Here is a 27,468-nt window from a genome sequence, read left to right on the forward strand (position 1 = left end):
TGCTTCCTCCAATGCAGCCTTTTTCAGCTTTAAGGGTGAAATCTCAGCTTTTGTCTCCACCTGCCTTTGCCTTACTTCTCAGCTGGTTCAGTAATCAGGCCAGTAAGATGGTACTCTTTACTGGATACCCTTTGAACTTCAGCAAATACTTTTCCACTGTCTGTGAAAATAAGCAGAGTCCTCAGCCTGACATTCAGGTCCTCCACCAAAATATCTGGGCTCAGCCAACTCCCCAGGCCCAGTTCCCCCCCATGCTGTGCCCTGGTCATGCCAGGACCCTTGAGCACCACCGCATGGGCTCCCCGGGCATCCTGGACATGCTTTGTGTTCTCTTCCACCTGCTGAGCTGCTCCTTTGGCTCCCTGGAATTTAGACGCCCCACTTGTACCCATCGTACCAGCCCAGCCCACACTCTACTTCTCCCTGCGCCTTTCCTGAGCCTGATGGGTCAGATTCCACCCTTCAGTGACGGATTTCTCATTCTGTTTCCTCTGCCGGGAGCCCTCCCCTCCTCCTGCCCGGACCCTCCTCCCCACGCACATGTCTGACATCCACGTCCACTTATTTCCAAGCTCTCTCACTGGATGCCTTCACCCGGAGCCGCTCCTGAGCCCCCAGGGGTGTGGGATGCTCGTCCTAAGTGCTTCCATGGAATCCTGTATCCCAGCAAACACACTGAAGTGGAATTCTCTGCTCACTTTTCTTAAGAAACGTATGAAGGAACACAGATAACACTTCTATATAAACATGAACATGCCCAAAGACAGCAGAACGGCCAGATGGTAAATCGCCTACATCCACATAGAAACCAAAGTCAGTGCCCACCGTGAGTAGCAGCCACGCCAGGGAAGGCACTGAAAGAGTCACTGGCATTAGTGAAACCTTTCCTGATTCTCTGAGCCTCCAGGAAAGGCTCTCTTGAAGAGGGGTTACCCTGTCAAGTGTCCGCTTCCAACTGGTTAGTACAGTAAAGACATCCCATCATTAATTCAACTCCCCGGAGGTGAGTGAGAGGCTGAGACTGCTGGTCCCTGGATTCAGCGAGGGAAAGAGATGTCTCCAGGCCACCCAGGATAAAGGCAGTGAGGAAAGGGTCTCGCCCTCCACCCCGACGTCTAAGAAGCACAAGTGCCAGAAAGTGGTGCTCAAGCAACAGCAGCCTGTGGCCAAATGACACGCCTGCATATTGAGGCCACTGCATTTTTCTCACTGGCTGGAAGCTTGGGAAGCCTGATACACCTCTCTGAAGTCCGCTCAGGGCCTGGGGAATGCGTGGATTTGTTGGGACCTCTGACATGGGGATAGATAAGACCCTCTTGGGCTCAAGTGTCAAGAGGCTTTCCCAACTTTATAAACACTGCTGGGAAAATGAGGAGAACTGAAACTCTACCTTTTTTTAGCAGAAAGTGTTGAACACCTCTTGCTTCTAGGCTGAGCTAAAAAGAACTGACCCCATGATAAATCTTGGGGGATAACAAGGCCATCAACCTGGGCTATTGATCGAGAATGTTCCAGGAAGGATTCCTGCCAGGGTGGAGGTCCTACAAGGACACACCCTGCACCTCCTCATTTCTCCAAGTGCACTGGACTTCCTTTTTTTTATGTTGGGTCATTGGCACCACAAACCCTGCACACACTGAACTGACCACCTCAAGGGGGCCTGGGGCAAACATGCAATGTGGTGACACGGTACCGATTTTGGTGAGCCACTTGGCCACGGCGCCGTAAATCTCATCCAGGATGAGGATGACCACGAGGTTGATGATGACCGCCGTGGCCGTCACGGTCACCCGGACGTTGGAGCGTGTGGTCTTGTTGAGTGACAGAGCAGCAGCAGTTGTGATGCGATAGACGATGACCCCGAAGACAGTGGAGAACGTCAAGGCGACCTGTTCGGGAAAACAGGGAGAGTCGTCACACGTCAGAGGACAGTAGTTACTGCCCACCTATTACCTGAGTCTGCTACGTCGGGTGCTATGAATCTGGAGTCCACTGGTGGGCAACGAGGCATCGCCAACCTCGGAACTCATGCAAATTCCCGGTAGGGGGGCATTTTCCAGGGGAGAATGTCTTTCATGTTTATCAGATTCCAAATGGCCGATAACACACACCCACAAACTGAGGTTACCATCGGGGGTGGGGAATACAGAGGTAGGGGGAAAAAATGTGTTATTATGGGATTCTATGAAATCACGTGTGTGAAACTTTTGAAAATTGTAAAGCACCACAGAATTTAAAGAGTCTTTCATTCAATTACAAAAAATTGTAAAACCTGTTTAGAAGTCTTATAAAAACTAATATCTAAAAAAGTAAAAAAAAAAAAAGAGAGAAACTACGACTGAAATGCTGGATGTGGTAGTGTGTGCGACACAACGTGGTGTGATTTCTTTCATTAGGGAGCTTTCAATCTACTATGGGAATAAGTTCAACCAGAGTAAATAGTAAATAATAAACAGTGAATAATGTAGTCGTGTCAAATGAAGAGTGTAGTTGTGAACAGGACTGAGTACAGAGGGGCTCAGGGAAGAGTTTGTGGAGCTAGTGGATTTCAGCTGGGCCTCCGATGAAAGGCAACAGGGAGCCCTTGAAGATGTTTGAGCTGGGAAGGGTTAGGGTCAGAGCTTGGTGGGGTGGGTGCAGGAAGGCTGCCCAAAGGAGAAAAAAGGGAAAGAAACCCCGAGCAAGACTTTTAGACTCTCAGTCCTCAGGGTGAATAAAGCATGGCTGTAAGATTTCTCTACCAGGTAATTGGCAGGGGAGTACTCAGATTTCTCGCGGGCACAGCGATCTCTGGCATTATGCTTAGAAGGCAGGTTTACCAGCCCCTTGACCTCGAGGGCCAGCCCCATTTCCTTTTTCCAGAGCCTAAGAATAATAAGGTGCTCTCCCAGAGACCAGCTCCCTTTCCCCTCCCCCCACAGTGGAGGAAGGACCATTTCCATGGAGCACAAGGATGTGAGGAGAAGACAGTGCCCGGCAGAGGGCTGAGAGGGAAGGGCAAGGTGTGCGACCTGCTCAGGGCAAAAAGTTCTAACGCGTTTCTGTCCAGCGGAGTCTGCTTTCTTAGAATTCTTTCTGCAGGAAAGGAAAGATTCAGGTCACATTTCTTCTGGGGGTGGGGAAGGGGGGTGGGTGCTGGCTGTGGAGGACTAAATGGAAAACATGGGGAGAGAACGGGGCAGGTGAAAGGTTCCTCTGAAAAAACACACTGTCCTGGACGATGGGCGTCCCCTCCCTAGAAAAAAGGGAAGGGGAGGCGTGGGGAGGGGACTCTGGCTAGGCAGTGCTTTGCAATCAGTGTGAATGACACTCCAGTGGGCTGTGATGGGAAATGGGCTGCAGATGTGTCCCTCTATGGAAGTCTTCGGACCTCTGGGGGTGCTGGTGGCAGCCTCAGCAGTGTGTCCCCATGTGCTTCACAAACATTAGTGCTTGCCTTGTGGCCACGGTGAGAAAAAGAAGCCCTCTGTAAGAAAGGCAGAATGACAGCAGCTTCCAGGTAGAGGGTGTGTGTGCGTGTGTGTGTGTACGTGTGTGTATGCATGTGTGTGTATGTGCGTGTGTGTATGCATGTGTGTGTGTGTGCGTGTGTGTGTACGTGTGTGTATGCGTGTGTGTGTGTGTGCGTATGCGTCAGTCAGGGCGGAGGAGAGGTTAGATGGGAAAAACACTCTGTGGGGAGGCCCCTCCTTTGATGGGGGTGCAGGTGGGCGCAGCAGAACCCCAGCCTCCAGGACCGGGGAGGGAGGACTACCATGGACGTGGGGAAACCTGGACATGACATCACCGCCCTCCAACAATGCAGACACTGCACTTCCCTGTCCTCTGGGATTGTCACTGCCAGACAGTATGGGCCTGGAAAATGTGGTGAGATTCTTTTCCTCCCAAATCGCTTTTGCAGTGGAGGTCAGGGATGGAAGTATTGATGCGGGGCGTGCCAGGGCATCGAAGAGCGACTGTGTGTGTGTCTATCTGGGGTTGGGTGTGGGGGGATGACTGGGGAAGACAACGATGCCAGAAACATCCCTTGCCTTGGGGCTCAGGGGGCGGGGAGAAGATCAGCTTCTATCCTCCTTCTCTGAGAGGCCAAGCTGGGGTCAGAGTGTGATCTGGACCAGCTGCCTCAGCTGGGAGCTCGAGAAACAGGCCGAATGGCAAGCACCAGTCTAGACGTACTGACTCAGAATCTGCAAGTTAACAAGATTCCTGTTCTTCTAGAGGCACAGCTCCACTCACTCCGGGAAGCCCTTTCCCCATCCCCAGCCCCTCCCCAGCCCTCGGATGCTGTGCTCTGCCATCCTAACTTCTGTGACCTTGATTTTCCATCCCATTATAGAAATCCACGTCTGAACCTCTCCTCTGGTGTTTCCCACAAGCACCTCAAGATTCACAGTTTTCAAGCCAGAAGAGCTTGGAGAGCACCGACCCAGTCCCAGGACCATTTTGCAGATGTGGAAACAGGCGTGGAAAGCGAAGCGATTTGCTCAAGGTCACAAGGCATAGACTACAACCCTAGCCTCCTAGATCACTGTAGGAATTAAAGAGTTTTAGCATTTAGGGATCATCCAGGTCCAGCCTTTGACCTCATATACAAGGAAACTGAGGCCCAAGAAGCAGCAATGGGATTGGTCCAAGGTCCGGGTGGTATGTGGCAAAGCCAATATACTCATGGTCATATAATGTCATCATCAACAACAGCTAATCCATGTGTGCGCTCTTGATTTCATGACTCAAGCCACATCTGCACTAGCATGAATCCTTACAACAATCACGCAAGATATGCCTTTTGCAGATGCAATTCAGCGCCATCCAGGATTTGAACCCTGCTCTATGGCTGCAAGGTCGACAATCCCATCCTGACATTAGAACCCAGGTCTTTTGGCACCAAGCCCAGTACTACTTTCATCACTTTGGCTGTATTATTGATTTTGTTTATTAAATTCAACAAATATTTTCTGACCACTTATTGTGGTGCGATAAGTGTATTTCATGTATGTGATCAGGTCCCCCAACTAAGCCAACAGGGGGGATTGGTCTTGTACTACACTCTGTGCCTCATGCCAGTGCAGAGAGGTGGCTCCTGTGTGGAACCTGTTTGGTAAAGACTTGCCGACCCTCAGCTCTGGGCAATCTCACCCCCCTGCACTTGGTCGCCTGCATCATGGCCTCTGTGGTTCTTGGTGGGGTTTTTTTTTTTATATACAATTGTTAAAAGTTACTTTCCATTTACAGTTATTACAAAATATTGGCTATATTCCCTGGGTTGTACAATACATTCTTGTGGCTCTTGCTCTTTGAATCCCCTCGCTTTACTTGGGGACACAGCCAAATTGCAGTGGAAGTCAGGCTACAGAGTCCAGAGCCCTAATTTCACACTATGAGAGAGCTGGTCTGGTCCCTACCTTCCAGGACTTGCATTCTGAGAAAACCATGGCACACAGACAGCAAGGATGAGCCTAGTAGCAGCTGGACAGAGTGACGGGCCTCAGTTCAGGAGCTTCTAGAACGTTCTAGGCACAGAGCAGGGGGATTAGTCAGAGAAAACGCCACAGAAGAAGCGGTGGGACCATTTCCTATGGGCAGGCTTGGAGGAGAGAATAAGCAGGAGCAAGTAAAATGCACAGGGCAGAGCAACCCCTGCTGAACCAGTGGGAGAGCAGCCCGGTTGAGGGCACAGCCCATAGTAGCAGCTCAATTTGAAAAAATACACACCCCAACAACTCTATCATTGACATACCAAGTTGTCTCTGGCACCTGCTTAATTAATTTATTTTCTCATGCAGTCATTCATGAAACATGTCTTGAGCCCCTACTGTGTGCCAGTTACTGTTCTGGGTATCAGGGATACAGTAGCGAACAAAACAGACAGAAATTTCTGCCCTCGTGGCGTTGACCTTCTGGTGGGGAAAGACAGACAAACTCATAAGCAGGTAACAAAGATAGTATGTCAGGTGCGATCAATACTCTAGAAACAAATAAAGCAAAATGGGAGCATAGAGATAGGTTGCAACTTAAAACAGGGTGGGGTCAGGAAAGGCATAGGTGAGAAGGTGACACTTCAGCAAGGACCTAAAGGAGGAAATCGGAGATCTGGGGGTTCAGGCAGGGGGTGGCTGAAGCAGTGAGCGAAGGGGGAGAGTGGGAGTGGAAGATGGGTGTTGGAGGGGAGGAACTGTGGTATAAGGATGTCAGCGTCTACACTTCATGAGATGGGAAGCCTTTAGAGAGTTTTGAGCAGATGAGTAATGTGACTTATTTGAAAAAGATCAACAGGCTGATGATCTGTCAGGGGACAGCGTAACCGACAGGCAGACGAGTTAGGAGATCACTGTGATAATCCAGGTGATGGAGGAGGGTTTCTGATGGCTGGTTCCTGAGATACAAACAGAAGTCAATGACTGTCTTGGGTGTGGGAGTAAAGCTCAGGCACCCAGCTCTAGAGGCAGGACATTGCCTCTGGTAATCCCCTCCCACATAAAAAGGAAACAAAAAGAGGGTTAATTCAAAAAGGAAAGAAACTTTAGCTCAACACACTGGGTTGGAGAAGAAAGAGAAAATGCATCTTTGTCCATCCTGGCCTCTCCCACGGGTGAGGAAGATGAACACTGCACTGGGCTCTTCTTGGCTCTTGTCACCCCATGAAAAATATCCCCAACTGATGACAGACTGGCATCGCTAAAACCCTCCTCATGGTCGTGGTCCTGGCGTCTTGTGCCAAGGTTTCATCACAGGGGGGTGAAGGAGGAAATGATATCGGATACTCAAGTTCCCTTGCCATAGATGCCTTTGACTAATTCCATAACAAAAAACACTCTTTTATAAACACCATCCTGACTCCTTTATCTCAGATTCCACACCTTGTTCTAGGGAAATACCGAGCCCCTTTCTCGAGAAGACTGGGTTTTTTAAAAAGTGAAAAAAAATAGGAAAAAGTTAGTGTAAAATAAGGATTTTAAAAAAATCAAATTGGTAGGGGACTATATCATTTATTGCCCAACCTGGAATACTTCTGAAAGTAGAAAGGAATGCTAGTCATGATGATCTTAGTCAACAAGCCTAGGCCAGGACTAGTCCAGAGCACCTGCCTGCACGAGGTGACCTTCCTACCACTCTACTCGCAGTTCCCAGCACCTGCTGGCTACACAGAGCTGGGGGACCCCAGGCAGAGTGAGACGCCTCAATGAGTTCTTGATTCTGATACACAATCTCCTGTTGGTGTCAAGATTTGGAGTTAGGCGGGGTTGTGAAAGGGAAGATAAGAGATAATCATTTATTGTCTCTGAACGACACAAAAAAATTTTCCCACCCTCGAGTCTATCTTTAGAAGGTCTCCATGGAATTTTTTTAAAATATTGATTTATTTTTTTGGTAACGTCATGCGGCATGGGGGATCTTAGTTCCCCTACCAGGGACCGAACCCATGCCCCCTGTAGTGGAAGCAGGGAGTCTTATACACTGGACTGCCAGGGAAGCCCCACCCATGAAATTTTTAAAAAACTAGAACATTGAGGAGATACCCCACCAATGACCTCATTTTCAGGGTTTGTCAACAGTGATGTCTACTTGTTGTAGACAGTGATCATGATGATGCTACACGGTCTTCTCTCAGGCAGTAGATAAGCTTCTATTTTCAATCCTCTCCCTCCCAGACCTATCAGTGGCATCTGACACAAGTGATGGCCCTCCCCTTGCAATACCTTCTTGGCTTCGGGGACCCTCCCCTCGCCCCTGGCTCTTCCTTTTCAACCTTCTCTTTTGGCTCTTCCTCGTGCTCCCAAATTTTCACATTACAGCATCTTGGGACTCAGTCCTCAGACCTTTTCTCTATCTCTCCTCACTCCCCTGGGGATCTCATACAATCTCATGGCTTTAAGTACCATCTCTACCATCTGATTAGGGCTCCAGACTGGGCACCTCCTCTGAACTCCAGATTTATATCTATCATGCAGGCAACTCCAGGATTCCTAGGGATAACTCTAGCCTTTGGAAGATAAAAACCTCAGAGTCCTCCTTGACTTTTCTCTGTTTTACATCCCATGATGAAATTCTTTGGGGTCTACTTTTTCTGCACCTATATGCATTGTCACTTGCGTGGATCTGACTCTTGATTTTCTGTTTTGTTCTATTGGTTGAATTCCCTATTTCCACCCCACCACCACATTGTCATACTTATTATTGTTTTATAATAAGTTTCTGTTTGGTGGAGCACCATATCCCTCCTGCTTCTTCTTCAAGAGTGTCTTGACCCTTCCTAGCCTTTGCTCTTCCATATACATCATCAAGGAGACAAGGACCTTAGAACATTATTGTTCTATTTTTTGCCCACCCAACTTACAGATTAGTGTTGTGTGTATTTTAAATTCTACCCTTATTTTTAATCCCATAAGGCGTCATCATTATTGTTTTCACAGTCGAGGTTCACACAGATTTTCCCACTGATTTATCACTTTGATTATTCTTCATTTCTTTTTCAAACTATGGTTTTCCATATGGGGTCATATGTGAAGCACATAATTAGAATTCCTTTAGTAAAAGATTCAGTTGGTGGCAAACTCTCAGGTTTTGTCTATAAATATCTTTATTTTATCCTCATGACATTCCTAAATGATATTCTTCCTGGTTATAGAATTCTGGATAAGTAATTGTTTTCTTTTCAGCACATGAAGATAACATGTCATTTCTAATTGCTATGAGAAATCAATGGTCAGTCTAACAGCCTTTTTATTGAAGGTAACTTGTCTTTTGTTTTCTGACTGCATTTGAGATTTTTCTTGTGTCTTATATAGTCTATGATTTCACTATGATGAATCTAGATGTAGATTTATTTTATTTTTTTCTGCTTGGGTTTCACAGGGATTCTTCAATCTGTGGGTTGGAATTCTGTAGCAGATTAGGAAACCATCAGTCATTATATTTCATTCATTAACTTTTCTCTTTCCTCTTTGTCCAGTAGTGCAATGAAATGTATGTTAAATCTCATTCTACCAATATTTCCAAATCTCTTAATTTCTCTTCTATATATTTTACCTTTTGCCTCCCCATGCTGCATTATGGATAATTTCTTCTAACCTATACTGCAGTTCACAGATTCTCTTCAGCTGTGTCTAGTTTGTTGTTTTATATATATATATATATTATATATATATTATAATACATACAACATTCATATACATGTAGAATGTATTATATATTCATATATATGTATTTCATATTCATGTATTTATTTATTTCTAGCAGATTTACTGGTTGGTTTTCAAATCTTCTAAGCCATTTTCTTCAATAGTTTCTTATTCTTTGCAGATGTTTCAAGCTTGATGTTTTCACTTGTAACTGGTGTTTCCAATACCTTTAGTCTTTGCTGTCCTCACTGTTCTTTCTCAAGGCACTTTAGCTTCTTGAGTAATTGGCTGTATTCTCTTCGTTGCCCTTGAAAATTCTTTTGGGGGATTTCTTGAGGCCTAGCATGAATCTGCCTTCCTCCAGAGAGAACTTGTATTTGCTTCTCCGGGGCACCTGGGAGCACTGCTAGTTCCAGACCAAGTCCACAACTTGAGGTTCCCGATCCTCTCCTGTGATGAACCAAGCTGTAAATCCACCATGGGGACTGCCCATAGCCACTTCTTGAGGACAGGGCGTTGGTTTCCCTTTTTCTCCCTATTCTACTTAGAAAATAACAATTTCCTCTGAAGTCCCAAAGTTGGGGGTGGGGGCTGGCTAGTTATTCATCTTCATTCTGAGAGTGTAGCCCTCTGGTGTTCCAGTTTAATTTGGTGGGGACTTCCTGCTAGAAGCTCTCTTTGAGCCAGTCATACCCGCTGATTCCCATCCTCCCTGCCCCATAAAAACCACCAAAGCCCAAGCCCAAGTGTGCCTAGATGGGAAAATGTCCTCAAGGCAAAAGCAGCATTAGTGCCCAGATATTTGTTCCCTTGGTCCCATTTTCCTTTAGAGTTCAGTCTAGTATTCCTGACTATCCTGTCAGTCCTTCAAGCTTTAAGAAGATTGAAAAATATATTTATCCACAATATTTTTTTTGCTACTTTCAGCAAGATGGGATGCTACAAATATCCTAACCTACCACTGCTGGAGATGGAAGCCTATTTTACTTATCTGTTTTCTTATTTATGTACATATTTGTTATCTGTCAACTCCTTAAGGGACAGATTATTTTATTTTAGTTTCTACTCTATGCCCAACGCCTAAGAATAGTGTCAAGCACATAGTTGGCACCCATGAAATATTTTCTGAATGAATGAATAAACTCTTGGACCACATTATGCATACTGTGGGAGGCTTGGAAGTGCTAAATTAAACTTCATACCATTCCAGCTTAACACACTGCAACTCACCACATATTCTTGAATAAATTCCACTCTCCTTAAGCAATGAGGAGATCACAAGTGTAGGCTTCTAAGCTCTGGCAAGGCACCCAGCACCTCTGCACTTCAGAAGTGTTGAAGCAGATGGTGCCCATGCATCTTTCACTTTTTAAACTTCTGAGATGAGGACACGGTTCCCATCCTCAATGATCACAATGGCAATAATAGTGGAAATGGTAACCTCAGGCCAGGGTCAGTATTACCTCTGGCCAGTGGGTCCAGAAAATTATTATAATTTCAGTCCCAATTTCTGGAATAAGCAATCCCTCCCCAACCCCACAACTAACGTGTAGTCCTGCTTGGAAATGCTGTAAGGACCGAGGTCCCCTTCTTGAATACTAGAAGGAGTCGACCCACAGACAGGGAGCAGGTGTCTTTGTGCCCCGAGCTCAGCCCTCTGAGTTTCACCTTCCCGAGGTCTCCTTGCTTCAGCTCCTGTTGTCTCACCCCTCGTGGCTCCCAGGAATGACTTACTACCACTTCACTGAGCAAGTCAGATATGAATCACAGACCCATTCCTCACCTTCTCCGACACAGTGGAGACCATCTGGGTCTCTCCAAAGGGCTCTTCCAAACTCTCAGGGAGAAGACAGGGAAATAAACACAGAAACTACAGGGAGGCTAAAGAATCAGGCTTACGCAGCCCGAGCCAGCTGTCTTCTGTGCCTTCCAGAAGCTGTTCTTTTCCACCAGCCACCAGGGAGAGCCTGCCTGCAGCTCCAACAGGCTGCCACCATTCTACAGCCGCCTTCCCTGCACAGGTAAGACCTTCTTCCAAGGTCTCCATCTGCCGCGATGTGGGAGACACCTTCTCACAACCCACCCCTGGAAACTCCATCTTCAAACATCTGTGGTCAAGGCTGGGAAGACAGAGCCCCCTTCTGTGGCCACTGAAGGCCACTGACCCTCCCAGGGCTGATGTTCTGTCTGAGGGAATCACCTTCCCCGCTTCGGGTAACCAACAGCAGCAATGGCCTGGCTATCACGGGAGATGCTGTCCCTCTAGAAGGACTGTGGCTTCGTCTTCACTAGTCCCTCACCGTCCCCACAGCATAACAGGCTAACACCCCCAGCATCACACAGCAGGACCCACACGCACACGTCATGAGCAGCTGTTTCCACCAGGAAATTACCATGAACAAGATGGAGGCAAAGTTCATCAAGTAACCTGGGAGACGATCTTTCCAGGTCAGCTTATCTTCATCATCCTGTGGAGAAACAGGAGAACAGTGACCATCAGAAGCCACAAATAACAGATATAAAATGTCTCTCAATTTTCCATAAATGTGAATATTATTAATCATTCATCACTCTATTTAGGTATTTTTCTAGTCTGTGATGCCTTACCCTACACATCAACAACAGCCCTCCTAATTTTGTGATTTTTAGGTAGCCTGGAAAATCTATGGTGAGAAGAGGACAATATTTGACTTCAGCCTCATGCTGGGCTGAAGTTTTAGTTCAACCACTCATCAGCGGTGCAATCTTCGATGTGTCTCTTAATGTCTGACCTTCTATTTCTTCATCTGTAAAGTGGTCACAGTCGTGACCCCCATCCTGGCTTATGCACAGGATGGTTTTTTATGTTTCATTTTTATTTTAATGAGAAGCAGGTGAAAACAAGAGACAGATGACAGATACAAATGGCCACAGGGCAGCATCCTAAAACAGAACATCATTTAAATCAAACATCAACCATTGACCTTAGATCCTAAGTGTATAAATTACCCACAATTCTTATTGTTCAAAGAACCTGTATGGGCTGTCATCTGTTTCCTCCAAAACAACTCTTCTCCCCTGGTCACAAATGCAGACAATTCAAGACGCAGGTTAAGCTGATGCCTTGCTGTCAGTCTGGCTGAGAACCAGACTGGATCCAGTCCAAAGGCTGCTCTCCTTGGGACCACCATAGCCCTGCCCACATCCCCCTTCAGCACCCCCTAAGGACCCTCATCTGATAGGGTGATGCCAACAAGGGATGAGTGGTAAAAGCCTCTGCCAATTAATACCCACATAATTTTAGCCAGGCACCTGATTTATCTGAGCTGCAGTTCTTTAAAATTATAATTGATACAGTGTCCTGCTGACACTGTATCAATTCAAAGTTGCTGTGGAGACCATCTGAAGCCATGTTGGGGAGGATGCCAGGAAAATGGCAAAGCCCTCCATGCTGGCAAGGTAGGGCCCCCTGCATTTCTGCAGCATGTCTGAATCTAAGTCCGCAAGTGCGAGTTCCGGGGCCTGCTCGGTTTCTCTCTTCCTTCCTCGCCACGATTTCAGAACACACCTGATCTAGCTCTAGGAACGGTGCCATCTCGTCTTTGAAAGCCTGTGCTGTAAGCAAAGGGCCTTCTTGGCCTCGAAGGCTTCTTTCTAAAAATCTCTGTGTGCCCACTGTGTGCAAACCTTAGGGCCAGGCACAGTGGGGAGACAGAGAACAGTGGACATGGTCACTGCCCCTGGGGGCCTCCCAGTCTAATGAGATGGTGACACCCACACACCAGAAAAGCTTGCCAGTTTGGGAATGCAGGTTATCCTGGGAGCGAGCCTGCGGGGCATTTGAGGAAAGGAATGGTGTGTCTCTCTCATGGCGTGTCTGGAGCTGAGCACAGGGTTGAGCAGGCTTCAATGGGGGTGGACATGAGCGTTAAGGCTGCAGTCATTCAGTAACGAGCACTTTCCTTTACTCGTGATGTCAACAAGGGATGCTCAGCTTCTCCTAGACCCTGATAGGATCAGGTCTCCAGACTCTGTGCCCAACAGACTTTCTATCACATAATGAGAACAAGGTCACTGCAGGTCGTGACCATGCCCAGGTGGAACTGAAAACCTATTTCTATTAGGACTGAAGCAAGTCTTCCAAAGGAGGCCAAACATCAAAAGGGACTAGCATGCCTTTCTCTTTTCTTCCGGTATTCATTCTTAGTTTCACTCACACTAGTGGTATTTTCCTTTAAGATCCTGATGAGGAAAACTGAAGATGGGCAGGTAGATGACAACTCCGTAGGGATTACGAAAAGAATCATAGGGGTGTGTGGTGGAGCTTGTCCTGAGGCCTCTCTCACTACAATTAAGGTTCGGATGACTCTCTGACTCTTTTCCTGCTCTCTGGCCTGGGGATGAGAGGTTCTGCCTTTAAGATCAGCAAACCAGGTGTGCTCAGAAATACCAGCGGTGGGGAGGGAAGGGGGAACTCCAGTTACCGGTTCTGTGTCACCAGTTCCTCCCCAGTGGGGCTCCCTGAGTGGCGAGCAGGGCAAGGAGAGGTAAAAAACCTGTGCTTGGTCCGTGAAATGAGAGGAAAGGGCAAGCAAGCAGTCAGTAAGGATGAGACCAAGCTCAGAGTGGTCCTCAGGGACGAGACGGACATTCCTGGAAGAAACGGGGGGAAGGGAAATACAAGCAGACAGCAGGAAACATGGCCCCAGAAGAAATGGGCTCAGAAATAAGTATAATCATAGAGGATGACTGATCTACCCAAGCTGGGGGGCCAGGTGGCTGAGATGTTTTGGCTAAGGTTCCTGCCAGGTGTCGTCCACCTTCTTCAGGCCAGGGACCCAGCAGGATGAGGTGTCTTCAGACCAGCCTCTACCCCACAGTGACAACTCTGTCCTGGAGAATGAGTTTTGGTTCTGTTCTACTCAACAAACGTGGTCTGAGTGCCTGGGATGGGCCAGGCTCTGTGCTGGATGTGGAGGACACAGAGGGGAGAAGTCTCTGCCCTGCCCAGAAGGAGCTCCACTGCCACCCACAAAACACAGAGAAGGATTTCAGAGCTAATCCTAGTAAGGAAGGTGGCGTTATTATTTGGCATAAAAATGAGGCATAACTAAAAAGCAACTGAATTCGACGTCCTCTCAAAGCAACTGTCTAAAAGAACAATACTCACTTTGATATATATGTTCTGGTATTTGCTGAAAAATCACTCTCCACCCACGTTTACATCGATAAGCCCTTTTTCCTAGAAGTGATAGCTTCCAACATACACAGAGTTCTACATTCAGACACTTTCCAAACACAAGCGCTGAGAGAACACAGAGATAACAGACTGCCTTCCAAGCTCCCAAAGTTACTAGGAAAGATGACTGTGAGTCAAGTGGCCTTTATGTATAATAACTGGCTCTGGTAACAGAAGCTAATTAGAATCTCCAGTCACTGGCACATGAAAGACGTGCAGATACGTAGCAAAATACCATCCAGTTAACTACGCTCTGCGTGAAAATCACATAACCAGCTTACGGGATGGTAGAAGAAAAGCAGAACTTGGAACCAGAACTTCTGAATTCAACTCTTGGTTCTAATACTTACTAGTCAAGTGACCTTGGAAAATTCCCAGAACCTCCATTTCCTCATCTGTAAAGTAATTATATTCCTTATCTGTAGGACGTATAAATGGTAACATCTATTGCACCAAATTGTTATGCATTTTATATTAATTAGCCAACCCTAACTGGGAGGGACCAAGCCAGTGCACCTGCAAACACAGGTAAGCGACAACTCTCAGCCCCTCCCTCTCCTTTTAACACAGAGATGATGACACTTGTCCCACTGACGTGGCAGAGGTCGTGTGCAGTCCCATGGTTGAACGCCTGGGAGAGAGCTTTGTCAACTCTAAGGCATCACACAAAAGTAAGGTCTAATCAGCTTCACGATTATATCAGAAGCAGGTGGTCAGGAAGCGCTCAGCTAATTCACCATTGTGAAGCCATGAGCCTAGCTGTCGCCCATGCTCGTGTCCTTGTCCCTGGACTATGCCTCCCACTTCTGAGTCTCCAAACAGGAAGCAGCATGACGACACTCACATAAAACCACAAAAGTGTCCTTTTGACAAACTGAATGGCTGGAAATGCAATCACTGTAAACGCAGTAGATGAGACTACTATTCAGGCAAATCCCTTGGAGGGCAACCTTGAAAAGTGGCCAATCATCCCTGAGTTGGTATTTTTTTCAATTAAAGTATGAATTTACATGTAGTAAAATTCACCTTTATTAGTGTGCAGTTCTGCGAGTTTTGATAAACACGTATGTATTGTCATGTAACCATGACCACAATCAAGATACAGGACCATCAACCCCTCAGTACTGCCCACATGTCTCTTTGTGGTCCATCACCTCCCTCAGTCTCCAGCTCCTGGCAAGACCTGTTCTCTGTCCCTTTGGTGTTGCCTTTTCCAAAATGTCATGGAAGTAAATTCACACATTATGGACCCTTCTGAGTCTGACTTAGTGCACTTAGTGCACCGCATTTGGGATTCACCCCTGCTGCATTCCCAGAAATTTGCTCCTTCTTATGGCTGAGTACTATTTCACTGTATGGACGTGCCATGTTTCATTTAACCACCCCTGGCTGACAGATGTTTGGACTGCTTCCAGTTGTTGGCAATTATGAAGAAAGCTGTTGGAAGTATTTCTGTACTGGTTTTGGTGTGAGTATAGGTTTTAGGGAAATACCAAGTAGTGGAAATGCTGAATCATGGGTTGAGTGTATATTTGGTTTATAAACAACCGCCAGACTGTTTTCCAAAATGGCCATGCTATTTTTGCATTTTCACCAGGAACATATGAGAATTCCTTCCTCTACTTTCTTTGCTTTAAATAAACTTTTCTATTTTAGAATAGTTTTAGATTTACAGAAAAGCTTCAAAGACGGTACAGAGTATGTGTGTGTGTGCATATATGTATGTGTGTGTGCGTATATATATATTATATATATACGCACACACACACACATGCACACACACACACACTCTGCACCCAGTTTTCCTATTATGTTAGTATGAGTACATTTTTTGCAACCAATGAACCAATTTTGTACATAATTATGAATTAAAGTTCACACTTTATTTGGATTTTCTTAGTTTTCATTTAATATCCCCTTTCTGCTCCAGTCCCATCCAAGATTCCACATTATATTTAACCACCAAGTCTTCTTAGGCAACTCTAGACTATGACGTCTTCTCAGACTTTTCTTGTTGTTGATGACCTTGTCATTTTTGAGAAGCACTGGTCAAGGATTTTGTAGAATGTTCTTCAATATGGGCTTGTCTGCAGTTTTTCCCCTAATTAGACTGAAGTTATGGGTTTGGGAGAGGAAGACCACAGAGGTAAAGTATCATTTTCATCTCATCATATCAAAGGGACAGGCTAGAATATGACCTGTCACTCATGATGTTAACCTTGATCGCTTGGTGGAGGTAAGCGTTGGTCAGGTTTCCCTGCTGTCAAGTTACTCTTTTCCCCCCTTTTCACACTTTACTCTTCAGAAGGGAGTCACTATGTACGACAGCCCACATTTAAGGAGTAGGGAGTTATAGTCCACCTCCTTGATGGGGTAGTATCTGCAGGTTCCTCCAAGCTTTTAATCCAGATTTTTATAACATTTTCTATTTACTTAAAGCAGGGCTGTAGAAAAGAGATGCTCAGTTACACCAATGTTAAACCAACGCAGACTGCTCTGAACTCAGTAAAGGACAATGAAGATGATAAATGCCTACTGCTCAGGAAGCATCATGCCTGGGACAGAACTGGATTTGGGCTTCAAAGGAAACCAGCCGTGGTCCTCTTTCTTTGGGGAAGGCTACAAGGGTCAGGAAGCCAAGCACCATCATCATCACCTGCCTTACCCCCTCCAGCTAATAATCGGAGGGTTGTGAATAGATAGGCTCTGGTTTCCATTAGAACGTTCAGACATTGAGCCTCTGTTCCTGCAAATATTTGGGGGGCCAGTATCAAGGAGAGGGGAAAATGGTGCATTTGGAAATACAAGACCAGGGCTTCATCCCTGTCTCTACCTCTTTATTAGCTGAGAAACCTTGGGCATATTATCTTATTTCTCTGTGCCCTCATAATCTCATCTTCAATCAGACAACTGGTAAACCTGCCCTACTGAGCACTCAATGAGTACATCACATGTGTGACAGTACTGGGAAAACTGTAAGTTCTGTAAAACTGTGACTTATTACTACTCCTGTTTCTATGCAGGAAGAATTCACGGAACATCAAAAGTGTACCCTGCAGTGTTCTGGCACTAGGCACTGCAGATATGGAGAAGAATAGTTCACATTCTTTGCTCTTAGGGAATGCCCCAACCACTGAAAGAAACTGAGAAAGACAAACACAAATTATGAGATGGTATGACACATGCCATGGGAACACAGAGGAGGGAGTAACTACCTGCCTAGAGGGAGAAGGGAAGACTTCAAAGATGAAGAGACATTTTACTTGTGATTAAAGAATAAGAGTTTTCCAGGATGGGGAGTTCTCTGGTGGGGCAGTGGTTAAGAATCTGCCTGCCAATGCAGGGACACAGGTTCAAGCCCTGGTCCGGGAAGATCTCAGATGCCGTGGAGTAACTAAGCCCCTGCGCCACAACTACTGAGCCTGCGTTCTAGAGCCCACAAGCCACAACTACTGAGCCCGTGCACCTAGAGCCTGTGCTCTGCAACAAGAGAAACCACTGCAATGAGAAGCCCACGCATCACAACGAAGAGTAGCCCCCGCTTGCCACAACTGGAGAAAGCCCACGCACAGCAATGAAGACCCAATGCAGCCAAAAATAATTTTAAAAAAAAGTTTTCCAGGATGAAAAGAGAGATGAAGGTATTCCAGAGAAAGTGCCAGGTGCAAAAGCTCTGAGCTGTCGTAATGTATCATAACACACAGTACTATCCAATGGATCAGGGTAACAAGGGGGTGGAGTGTAGACAGCAGCAGAGTTTAGGCAGGGGAGAAGGTTAACTCACTGATCTTCCTGTCTCACTTGGGGAGATGTCCCTCCTCTCCTGTTGACAGACAGTCTCTCCACCTTTCCTTCGGATCTCATACTTTGCTCAAGGATTTCACTCCTTCTTACCTTAGACCAGTGTTCTCACCCTTTAGCGTGCATCTTAAGACATTAGAACAAACTTCCGGGCTCCACCCTCAGAGATTCCGATCCAGTAGCTCTGGACTGGGCCTGAGAATCTGCATTTCTAACAAGTTTCCAGGCAATGCTGGTGCTGGTGCTGGTGCTACTGCTGATCAGGGGATCAGACTGTGGTAACCGCACTCTTAAACCCTCTCCTTCCCGCTGGGCATTGCCATGCAGCCTATAAGCACACAGAACAGTAAGAGCTACCACTTTAAGTTGCTTATGATGTGACTGACCATCAGCTACGTGTCTGAGACATCTCTCATTTAGTTCTTGCAATAGCCCTTGAAGTTATATTATCCCCATTCTATAGTCAGTGGACGTGAGCTCCGGAAGGTTAAGGAACTTGGTCACAAGCTAATGAGTTGCAGCTCTGGAGTCTAGCGTGTCTGAGTCCATGCTTGCATTCACCAGCCTTCTATGTGAGGCTGCTTCTTCAGGGCCCTGCCAGCTAAAAAAATAAGTGGACCAATGAGTAGCCACAACATAGGAAGGAAACTAGAAGAGTAGTGCCAACCAAAGCCTGGGGGAGGGAAGGTTCAAGAGGTGGACACATGTTTTCTTAACAGATCAAGTGAGTTAAGACCATGAAGCGCCCATTAGAATTTGCCATGAAGGTCATCTGTGACCTGTGAGAAGATTTCAAAGGAATATCGGGGTAAAAACAACAATGGGAAAGTGGATGGAAGGGGAGGAGAGAGCGAGCTGCCGTAGTCTACTTTCTTAAGAAGTTTTGGGAACAAAGGGTTGAGCTGAGTTCAGTACTAGTACACCCCGTCGCCATACCCTCTTCCTGGCTACAATACTGGTTTATTGACCACCCACGTGCTGAGGATCAGAGCTCTCAGCAGAGCTCCCAACTCATCTGTCCAACTGTTTAGTGGACATCTTCAGGGGGATGTCCCAAGCTCAAAATGTCGCCAAAGAATGAATCAACTCACCCCTTAAACCTCCTTCTTCTCCTTTTATATTCCCTAACTCAGTGAACTGAACCTTTGAGCAGACAAAGCCAGAAACTGAGGCATGCACTTGGGCTACTCCCTCCCACACACTCACCTCAACCAGCCTCAAGTCCTACAGAGTCTCTCTGTCCCCTTCAACAACTCGCCCCCCGTCTGCCATGCCTCTCCTCTCTACCCCCAGTGCCAATGCCATAGTTCAGGCCCTGCACATCTCCAGCCTCATTACCCTCTATACATTTTTCTGTAACTGTTGATTTTCTTTCTCCCTCATGGACTGTCAGCTCCAGGAGAGCAGAGGACAGGTTTTATTCATCTCCATATACCTACCACTTAAGCACAGTGGCAGGTACACAGTGTAAGCTCAATAAATGTGCAATCAGTGTGTCTCCTATCAGTTCATGAGCCTCAACTCTGAACACAATCTTGGGGACAGTTAACCAGCCTCGCCTGGGTCCCTCTTTGTCCCTTTTTGTGGCAAGCAGGGCATGGCCTGGACACTATTAGAATTCCTGAGGCCAATGGTAGGTGGGAATCTGAGAGTTCCTCATCCCTGTCTTCTGGGACACTTCATCTGCCTTGATTTCCTAAGACAAGGGGTCCAATCATTACAGCAGATGGCGGTCTCCTATCAACCTGGAAGTAAGTGAAGTCAAACCCTGTTCTGGTCAAGGGGAAAAACCATGGAGAACTGGGGATGGGAAGGGTGGGCAGTGCCTGGATGGGGTTTCTAAGGGAAATCATAATGATGTGAGTAAACCAGGGCTGGTTAAATTGCATGACAGATGAGAGCAGGTACCATGGAAGAGTAGGACTGGGAGGCTGACATAAAATGGGGTCTGGGTGGAGAACTGAAGAAAAGTCTTGATCCGGGTTCAACTGTGTCTGAGTAAGGGTCAAATTGCAGTCACTTGTTCCAGTGTCATTATCAAGAATATACGCTCTCAAGGTTGATTAAGCACCACTCCCAAGTCTCTGTGCCAGATGCCTCCATGATGGATCAAGTTGGGCCTGGCTGGTTGGAGGAGACAAAAATACATGGAAGGGGCTTCCCTGGTGGCGCAGTGGTTGAGAGTCCGCCTGCCGATGCAGGGGACACGGGTTCGTGCCCCGGTCTGGGAGGATCCCACATGCCGCGGGGCAGCTGGGCCCGTGAGCCATGGCTGCTGAGCCTGCGCGTCTGGAGCCTGTGCTCTGCAACGGGAGAGGCCACAACAGTGAGAGGCCTGCGTACTGCAAAAAAAAAAAAAAAATACATGGAAGATGTGGAGGATGGTGGATTGAGAAGGGATGAAACACTCGGAAGAACAGGATGATGAGAAGAAGCACAAGGTACTTTTCCACTGGAGGGTCCTTGGGACACCGTCAGAGACGAGAATCCAGGAAGACCCAGGGACTCTTGGGCTCTGGGAGCAGGTGAGGGGCCACAGCGTGGTCTGCTGTGTGGCTACAGGTCTCAGGGTTAATGAGCTTTATGCATTTTCATTTCTCAGGCCCACTGAGAGCATCCCTCTGTGTGGGGGACCCCTCAGCACAGTTTCAAATGGAGATTAATAATTGGGGCAGCCAATGTCATAAATTCAGCCACTCCCAGGATGGCATGTGTTAAGAGTGCAGAGATGGAATTTGGGCCACTTTCACTAAATAAAAGCTATCAACTGGTAGGAGTTATGCTATAAATTTCTGGAGCCCACCAGACAAATGTTAAATAAAACAAAGAAGAAAAAGATAGTGAGGTTCAGGGCTGGGGCCAGCCATCTGTGAAATGGGACCATAAAATTGCATTCGTGAAAAAAATTCTTTGCTCATTTATTGGCTTTCTCTCCTTCTCCTCATTCCCTTTTTCTTCCTCCTTACCAGAGCTGGGCATCCCATCAACCTGGTTAGAAGAGCCAGGGGCGCCCCAGGAGCCTCTCAATGTCTAGACTGGAGGCAGCTGCCTGGGCTGGATTCCCAGCTTTTGAGCTTTATTGATTCTGTGACCTCAGGCATGGTGCCAACTTCTCTGCATCTCAATTTCCTCATCCCTAGAAAAGAGATCAAAAAGAGTACCCACCATACAAGATTGCTGCCGTGAAGATGAAATGAGGTGACACATGGCAATGTGCACAGAACTGTGCCTGGCACAGGTGCCTGGCAGCTACACACAAGTGTAGGTAACCCACCACTTTTGTTACCTAGTGTCACCATCACCATCATTATTGTTTCATCCACCACGGGCCCTGGCCCTAAGCGGGACACATTAAGTGAAGTTTCCTGTCAAAGTGACATGGAAATCCCAAGTTCAATTTGGGCAACGCTTCCTACGGCACAGATCCGGGGGCCACTCTTCCTGTTCCAAAGCCACATAACTGTCTATGTGACCTGGTCCCACTCTGCCCTCAGACAGAGCTGTTCAATGCTCCCTCTGCTGGGTGAGTCTTCAAGACCCGTCACAAACAGCACCCACTCTAGAAACCGAGATCCCACCAACTTCACCACCTTCTCTCTCTCTCTAGTTCTCTCTCCTAAAATAGCTCCTCCTCCAGAAGTCTTCATGGCCTGATCACAAAAGTGAGGCCAGCATTTGACCGCACATTCCTCCCCTTCACTGACCTTGGGCCCCCCTGCAACTCCTGTCACCATGATATCAGTCCCCGGCATGGTGTTGGTTGGTCCTCACAGCCCAGGCACACACAGACTCTTGGGCTGAGAACCTCCAGGTCCTACCCCTCAGCCCTGTGGGCTTACCTGTCACTGACCCCCAGAGTCATCTAGAGATAAGAGACAGACTTTTGGGAAGGGCCTCAACCTAGGGAGGCAATCCTAGCAAAGGGGTACAAGGCGGTCACGTGGCACGGCACCAAAGGCTACAGGCATGGATGAAGCCCAGGGCAGAGCGCAGTGTACTTTGTGGCTCAGATGGAAAACATTCTTTATTCCTCCCGCTGCTCGTATTTTAGCAGACACGGACGCACAGACTCTGGTTCCCTCCCTCCCCTCCCGAGGTCCAGCCTGCTTACCCTGCTCCCTCTGCCCTCCCAGACAGCCTGCTGTTTCACTTCTTCTGTTTCCCAGAAGGCAGCCTCGGCCTTCCTAGGTTCCAGTACTAGGCTGAGCATGTCTCCCTCCCTTACCCCAATCCCAATTGTCCTATCGTGTGCCCAGCCTGGATTCGGAGACTGCAGACACTCCCACGCCACTCACTCTCTGAAGGGGACCCCCTTTCATATTGTGGTAGTGGAAAAACGGGCCTCAGACAGGCTGCCCCTAACAACGTATGAGAGCGCAGGGCAGCCAAGTCATTGCCCCTCTCCGGACCTCCTTGCTTGTGAAAAAGGAGGAGGCTGGGCCAAAGCCATCATCACCCTGTGCGAGTACTATATGCCTGAAGCCTTAACCTATGACCTTATCTAGAACATCACACAACAAAGACCTAAGCCAAATGAACATGGACTCAGGGGTTGGAATACATCTAAACCCAATGCCGTAGCCTCTGAGGCTTGACATGACCTGGACCCTGGCCCCTCTCGAGCCTCATTTCCGACCATTCAATCCCTTCTTACTCCACTCCAGCCACACCGGCTTCCTTCTTGCTCCTGTTCACTGAACATGACAAGCTCAAGACCTTGATAAGGTTTCTCCTCTTCCACCCCTTTACCCAGCTGGGACCTCTGCTCTGTTCTCAAATTCTAGCATCGCCCCTCCAATGAGGTCTTCCCCAAGGCCCCTGCCCATCCCCTAGCCCTTATTATTCTCTATCACCACTATCACTATCTGAAGTTGTCTCATGTATTTATTTATCTTCTCTCCGCCTCCTTTAGGGAAACAGAAGCTCCATGAGGACAGGGAGCCTCTGTGTGTAGCTCCCCACTGGACCTCCAGTGCTGAGATCAGCCTGGCTCACGGAATGCATTTGCATGTGTGGCTCAGTGGGTGAGTACTGATTTGGAAACAACAGCCCAGCTCATCTAGGTGCAGTGTTTAGTCTCTGGTGGGTCAAATCTAGTTTCACACAGGAAGAGCCCACAAAACAAAGCCCTGCTTTGGGCTACGATGCACTAGTGCCAAAACCTAAGGAGAAAATGCAGGTAGTTCATGGTAGCCTTTCCACACTTTAAGAATAATAGTCAAGTGCGTGTCCTACACAATAGCCAAGATATGGAAACAACCTAAATGTCCATCAACAGATGAATGGATAAAGAAGATGTGGTACATATATACAATGGAATATTACTCAGCCATAAAAAAGAACAAAATAATGTTGTTTGAAGCCATATGGATAAAACTAGAGATTACCACACTAAGTAAAGTAAGTCAGAAAGAGAAAGAGAAATACCACATGATATCATTTATCTGTGGAATCTAAAATATGACACAAATGAACCTATCTATGAAACAGAAACAGAATCAGGGACATAGAGAACAGAATGGTGGTTGCCAAGGGGGAGGGGTGGGGGGGTTAGAAAGGGATGGATTGGGAGTTTGGGATTAGCAGATGCAAACTAGTATATATAGGATGGATAAACAACAGGGTCCTACTGTAGAGCACAGGGAACTATATCCCATCTCCTGGGATAAACCATAATGGAAAAGAATTATTTTTTTAAAAGAATGCATATAGGGGCTTCCCTGGTGGCGCAGTGGTTGAGAGTCTGCCTGTCGATGCAGGGGACACGGGTTCGTGCCCTGGTCCGGGAAGATCCCACATGCCGTGGAGCATCTGGGCCCGTGAGCCATGGCCGCTGAGCCTGTGCGTCCTGAGCCTGTGCTCCGCAACAGGAGAGGCCACAACAGTGAGAGGCCTGTGTACCGCAAAAAAAAAAAAAAAAAAAAAAAAAAAAGAATGCATATATATGTATACCTGAGTCACTTTGCTGTACAGCAGTAATTAACACAACACTGTAATTCAACTATACTTCAATAAAAAATAAATTTAAAAAGATAGTCAAGTACATGTCCCACTGGCATGTGCCGATAAGGACAGCTTTTTGTATGGAAAACGATACAAGGAAGAGTATCAGTCTGAGTGGCATTCAGCTGTGTTCCGACCCACCCCCTGCCTCTGGGTGAGGAGGCCACTGCCATCCCGGGCTCACTCTGAAGACCTGCGACAGAGACCCTTCAGTCACTGAGCTCCTTCTGGCGTGTCTTGTCCTTTTACGTCACACACTATTTCTTAGTCTAACCGACGAGCCTCCAGCTTCAATTTGGGGCCTTCTCCTTACGTTCTAGCCCACAGAATGGAAAACTGACCTGTATAGAACATTTGTTTACAAACCTGAAGTTGTTCATGAAATCCCCCCTTTTTCTTGCTCTCTTCAGGCTCAATACTTGTAATTCCAATTTTTTCCCTACTAAACAGATACGGAAGGAAATCCACGGCCCTGCATTCCTCTCTGCATCTATTCCCTCTGTACCACAATGATGCTCTAAGCAGGTAGCCACACCTTACTGTGCTGGGGGGCCTGGGGAAGAAGCAGGCGGTGAGCCCTGGAGGACAGAAAGAAGAGAGCTGGTGGCCCAGCCCCCAGCAGAGGCTCAGACCACAAAGAAGACAGGCTGCCGCTGGGCAAGGGTGGGGGGTTTGGAACGGGACGTCCAGGGCAATGTCACCGGTTCCCACACTGGCTGCTCGTCAGCATCGCTTAGGGGACTTCTCAAAATCCTCTGATTCCTGGCCCGGCCCCAAATCTACTAAATCAGAATCCTGGGGGTGACAGAATCTGTTTTTGAAAATGCTTTATGGGTGATGCTACAGCTCAGCCCAATTAGGGAAATCCTATTCTTGGCGACTCGCCCCCTCCCCTGCTGTGTTTGCTCCAGGGCCCGTATTCCTGTGGCTTGTCCCTCTGTGCACAGATTCTCCAAGAGGAGCTCACAGGGTAGAAACAAGCCTGGAAAAAATCGCTCATGTGCCGCGTGGGCACAGAATTCCTCACGTCAGCGGCATTGCCGGCCCCCACCCACGCCCCTCTCCCACCCCCATCTGCAAGCCGGTTGTGGGGCTAGAGCTACACTGATCACGCTCGAGTCCAGGGAAAACCTTCAGGCCTACTGTGCTGTCCCGGTAGCTCAAGGAGTCAGAAGGCAAGAACTGAGGGCAGGAGCACTGCCTGGTCACCGTCCACGCTTGGGGCCAACATCCAAGGCGCACTTCGATTATCAAACCAGTTGTTTGAACTGTCACACAAGCCTGGACAGCATCTCATTACCTCACTTAATTCATGAAGCTACCTTGCATATTGTGCATTTATTGGGCTTTAAAATTCCCCACTATGCACAAAGCACCTTGTAGAGTACCTGTTAAGAGATGCTCACTGCCCTCCACTCAAAAGCAGACGTGTGAAAAAAAATGACATCAGGAAATGTATTGGTAACTTCTATTTAAAGATTATTATGGGGCTTCCCTGGTGGCACAGTTGTTGAGAGTCCACCTGCCGACGCAGGGGACACGGGTTCGTGCCCCGGTCCGGGAAGATCCCACATGCCGCAGAGTGGCTGGGCCCGTGAGCCATGGCTGCTGAGCCTGCGCATCCGGAGCCTGTGCTCCGAAACGGGAGAGGCCACAACAGTGAGAGGCCTGCGTACAGCAAAAAAAAAAAAAAAAAAAAAAAAAAAAAAGATTATTATGCCCTTGCAAGATTTCACCTGCAAATGAATAAATCACGAACCTCGCCAATATCCATGTGTTTTGGCCAGAAGAGTAAGGACACTTTGTCCCTTGTTCTGTTACAACATCAATCAGTTCTGGCCTCCGCCATGGTCAGACCTGTCACTGTGATACCACGGGTAGGCAGTTAGATGATACACATCTGAAACAGTGTTTGTTTTTCACTATGTGCATAGGAAACACATTTTCTGCGACTTGCAGCGACAGTAACCTGGCAAGAAGACACTGTCATTAACTCTCCTCGGGATGTTTGGTGACGCTGAATGCCGCCAGCAGGCAACGTTTGGTTTTGGTTTGGTTTCAGATTTTGTTAACTAACAGAGAAGAGTGGTTCATTGCTCTTCCTCTTCATTAAAAAGAAGGGCCGGGACAAATGGAAAGGGACCCCAACCAGGAAAACTGGGTAAGACGCGCAGAAGCACTTCCTGGATCTTCCTCAAACCTGGGGTTCCCCGGTCAAGGGAGGAGGCCTCCACTATCCTTCAGGGGAAGAGGCATCTCCAAAGCACTTTCTGGAGACACAGCCAGAGCCACCGTAACATACACCGTTCACTAACCCGTTCTGAAATTAATAAGTGAAATAATCCCTGAAAGGGGTCGTTCGTCCCCCACACGCGGTAGGTGAGGGGAGATCCTGCCCCAGCCACGCATGCCTTTTCTTTGGGTCCAGGGCTCTCCTTGGCCGGGAGTCAGCTCCGTCCTGCCAGGCTGAGGACACCCTGGCCAGAGCCACAGGACAGTGACAGAGTCCGTCCTTGGCATGCTCAGCTTCAGCTGGGTTCACCAGCTCCAGGCACAGAGAGGAAAGTGTGGCCAAAGAGAGGAAGAAAAATCCAGAAAGGGGAGGGTGTGGAGGAGGATGGATGCTTTGTGGTTGGACGTGCAGGTGGTCCCTGCTTGGTCTCCTCCTCGGTCACGGTCGCCCCCTGGGGCCCGGGGCGAGGCTGTGCACAGAGGGGGCTACTGAACGGGCTCAGGGTGCGCAGGCCCCGGCCTGGGAGGGCGGATCCAGCCTCCACGAACCTAACTCAGGCCCCAGGGGCTGCTGCATGTGACTACCCACCCCGCCGTGGGGCGAGAAAGGGAAAGACAGCAGAACCCCCCACCGATGCACCTCCCAGAACTCATCCTGTCCCCTCTCCACACACAGACTTTGTCATCATCCCCCTCTAGCTCTCTGTTCAGCACTGCGCTCTGAGGATTTATTTTTGACCCTCAAAAGGGGTTATGATATATTAATAGGCTGGTGAGGTCAAGCCTCTCAGATGTCACTGGTGCGGTGGCCCTACCTGCCCAGGCAACTGAGAAGGGGCCCTGACAAGCCCTGTTACAATTATTTTATAAACATCTACTGTGTTCCAGGGACTGTGCTACGGCCTTTGTGCTCCAGGACTGTCAGTGCTGTGACAGAGACAGATGGGCAGACTGTCACAGTGCAGTGGGGTAGCTGCTAGGATGTGGCCATGCCCAGGATGCTGTGGGAGCCTGGTGGAGAAGCTCCCAACTGCTGCGTCTTTTAAAAGACTCAGGAACATGCATGCGTGAGTGCTTATGTGTAAGTGTGTACGT

The 27,468-nt window shown here is 47.8% G+C and overlaps 1 protein-coding gene across 1 annotated transcript in view; it reads right to left on the reverse strand.

Moving 5' to 3' along the window:
* Window positions 1-27,468, reverse strand: part of ANO2 (anoctamin 2) — a 321,064-nt gene that overhangs the window by 78,337 nt on the left and 215,259 nt on the right. Inside the window, exons 16-17 of the mRNA XM_060112253.1 lie at window positions 11,513-11,587; window positions 1,694-1,889 (exon numbers count right to left, since the gene is read on the reverse strand). Coding sequence (XP_059968236.1) covers window positions 1,694-1,889; window positions 11,513-11,587 — 271 coding nt within the window. The remainder of the gene's footprint in view (window positions 1-1,693; window positions 1,890-11,512; window positions 11,588-27,468) is intronic.

The sequence above is a fragment of the Mesoplodon densirostris genome, chromosome 11 (assembly GCF_025265405.1).
Source record: "Mesoplodon densirostris isolate mMesDen1 chromosome 11, mMesDen1 primary haplotype, whole genome shotgun sequence".
Classification (NCBI taxonomy): domain Eukaryota; kingdom Metazoa; phylum Chordata; class Mammalia; order Artiodactyla; family Ziphiidae; genus Mesoplodon; species Mesoplodon densirostris.